The following is a 3168-nucleotide window of genomic DNA, read 5'->3' on the forward strand; positions in this document are numbered from 1 at the left end:
GCTTGTGTGAATGAAATGTGTACGTGTGTATATGCCACATTGTTCCAAAATGAAATATCCAGCATTTGAGAAACATGAACCAATCTTACCTATATTTCTGTGCTTCTTTAACAAAATAGAACATAGCATAATATTTGCTCATTTTAAGGAAAAGGGTAGAGTTTTTTTCAAGTTTCTTAAAACAGGCTCACATGATGATATGAATGTTTAAAGAGCTTTTAGTCGCTGTAATCATGCTGGGTGTGGTGTGAAGGGGTTCCTTCTTAACGCCAGTGTAAGAGATGGGGGGGGGCAAGATCCACAATCTATGTTCCATGCAAAAAACTAGTGACCAATAACACCCAATGTATATAGAAGCACGTGCATATTGTATTAAGAGACAATTGATAAAAATCTGAACCTATCCTTTAAGAGATAATGTTGCTTAAGACCCTATTAGACAACATTGTCTCCACAACTGCATCCCCTATGATGTATAAATGTTGAACTCATTTTTTCCCCCTCTCAAAATGGGTATGTAACATTTTGGAATAGAGCCACTGTTTTTTAGGTTGTGTGAATGAACGTGTAGGTCTGTGGGTTGAGTGTGTTGTGTGTATGTCGGGGCTGTGGCTGAAGCGGCTGTGTCTCTGCCAGGTGTTTCGGGAGCAGGCCATTGATGGAGAGACATTACCGCTGCTCACTGAGGAGCACCTGCTCAACACCATGGGACTAAAGCTGGGGCCTGCGCTCAAGATCCGCACACAGGTACACACACACCACAGACCTGCGTGTGTGTTTGCGTGTGATCAAGTGGACTTGTGTGTCTGAATGAGTTTCTGTCCATAGGCCCAAGACAAACTGCTAGCGTAGCATAGACTATTCCCCTTAAAGTAGCCAGCCCCAAAGACTACAGCCTCTCTTCTTCTCTCTCTGTTTAAAAATCCAGTAAACAGCATTAGTCCATTATGCATTACTCGACAGGCTGTTCTGACAGTCTTATGGTCTCCTCTCCACTCCTTAGGTGGCGCGGCGTGTTGGCAGACTTTTCTACATGACTGGATTCCCGCTGGCGTTCCCGTTTCCGCCTTCTGCCATACTGCGCCCCCCAGAGCGGGATCGGGACCCTCTGACCACGCCATCTGACACCCCTTTGCCCTCGTCTCTGTCGCTGCCCCACAGACCCACCTCCACCAGCAGCAGCTCCTCTCCTTTCAGCGGGCCCACCCCAGGGTGCTCTTCCCCCAAGCAGGAAAACGGCTCCATGGTGGTGGGAAGATACGAGGCCAAAACTCCTTCGTAGGAGTGGACAGGCAGGGGTGAGGAGGACAGACCTACGTCTAACTAACCGGAGAGCCAAGCAAGGGGGATGGGGTGGTGGGGGTGGGGGGGGTGGGGCAGAGAGATTGACTCCCCCACCTTGGGACCTTTACGCTGAAATTTATGGGAAAATATTGGACTGGAATAAAAGACAACTGGACGATATGGACCATATCCGACAAACAAATCAGCATCTGAGTTCCTCTGCAGTGGCTGTAGCCGAGCAGAATCCAAACAAACTGGGTTGGAAGGGAGACGTGAAGAGACAGAGGAAGAGAAAAAGGAGGAAAAGGAGACAGCTGGTCACAGACAGCCTGCCAAAAAAAAAGAAAAAAAAAAAAAAGGGAGCAAAGCCCTGCCACAAATGCAACATTCTTGCAAGTTAGACAGTCAGACGCTAGCGGAAACTCTTCCTTCCTTCCTGGGCTGGAGGAAGCTCGGCTCACTCTCTCTCTTGTCTCCGTCTCTGACTGCTCTCACCACAAGCCCTGCAGAACACAGGAATTAAAAAGAGACGCCTCTCCCCCTTTTTCTCTCCCTTCCTTCTCCTTGCCTGTTTCCCGAGGCCAAACGTCTTTTTTAGATGCTGGAGTTGAAGCATATGCTGAGCAGCACCAGATCTGACCAGCTCCCTCTTTATCACTGCAACTATGCATTCCACTGTCCCGATACCAAAGATGACCGGATGTGTGGAATTGTCTACTTCTTTTTGCATTATTGGTCTCAGAGAAAGACTGGTCCAACAGGGAAATGCTAGGCTAGTGCCTCAGATGGTGGGACTTGTAATTGAGGTGACACAGGTAGAGCTGTCATTTACTGACAAACAGACGCTTAAAAATGTTGGTGAAACCGAGAAGCCTCAATGGCGGCCATGATGTGTACGACTTACGCCATTGTACACTTGTGTTGTGACTACTGTGGGAGGTAGGAAAACCATGCAAAATTGTACAGAATCATGCTTAAGGTGAAAATATCCTGAAGGTTACACATACGTGGTACTTTTACTTTTTGTTAAATGTAGTTGCACGAATAAGGTTTTTGTTACTGAAAAATGTGACTTGCTGAACTTTGGTGGTACTTTTGTTCATACTTTGTTTTGTTCTGCAATTTCTTTTTTTTTTTTTCAAAAAAAGTGTAATATTAAGACGCTCCAATCTTGAATGCTACTTCAGCATATAAATATGAGGAAAAAGATATTTATAGGACTTTTGATGTAGTAGATAAAGATTATGATATGTATTATTATAATTAGCCCTTACAATGGATTCCAAAGATACTTTTACTTTTTTTTCCTCTTGGTTGCAGGGAAAAGAAAGGCACAAAGCTCTTAATGCAAATGTTTTTGAATTTGTTATGGATTTTTTTTTTTTTTAACTACACAAGCAATTAAAGAATGGTCTCTAGATTTCCCTTCAAAAGTTTTGTCTTCATCCTATTTTTCTATTCACCACACAGGTGAAATAAATCTTAAGAAATTCCTCTGCTTTCTCTTGAGTTCCTGCGTCAAAAAACTTGTATACGCCTTTTCCTCCTCAGGTGTTTGTGGTTCTTCTGTAAAAACGTGCAGAGGGAGAATGTGTGTGAAGGGGAGGTGACCCATGGGGGTCACAGTTCAGGTCACCACTAGCTGTCAAGAGTGTGAGGTTCAGCCGCAGGCCAAGGCCTCCCTTGCCTGTGGGGATAAACCTGCCCCCCCCCCCCCCCCACCACCACCACACACACACTCTTACCTTCCTCCTTCAAAGAGTTTACACTGAAGCAGTACGTCTACACAATCTACTGGGACTTCGCCTCGCTTTAGGCTGGGCCTCTGCACCAGAAGGTTCTATATTCACTGAAAAAGACTACAGAAGAAATGTGATGACACAA

The 3168-nt window shown here is 45.1% G+C and overlaps 1 protein-coding gene across 9 annotated transcripts in view; it reads left to right on the plus strand.

Moving 5' to 3' along the window:
• samd11 (sterile alpha motif domain containing 11) overlaps positions 1-1335 on the plus strand; it is a 96610-nt gene extending 95275 nt beyond the window's left edge. For 8 of the 9 annotated variants that reach the window (XM_046057061.1, XM_046057060.1, XM_046057059.1 and 5 more), the window contains 2 exons: positions 637-747; positions 1004-1335. In XM_046057061.1, the coding sequence (XP_045913017.1) occupies positions 637-747; positions 1004-1282 (390 nt within the window). In that variant the 3' untranslated portion in view covers positions 1283-1335. The remainder of the gene's footprint in view (positions 1-636; positions 748-1003) is intronic. The other variant, XM_046057056.1, reaches the window with a different exon arrangement.
• The last annotated feature ends 1833 nt before the right edge of the window (positions 1336-3168 follow it).

Source organism: Micropterus dolomieu, linkage group LG08 (genome assembly GCF_021292245.1).
Source record: "Micropterus dolomieu isolate WLL.071019.BEF.003 ecotype Adirondacks linkage group LG08, ASM2129224v1, whole genome shotgun sequence".
Lineage (NCBI taxonomy): Eukaryota > Metazoa > Chordata > Actinopteri > Centrarchiformes > Centrarchidae > Micropterus > Micropterus dolomieu.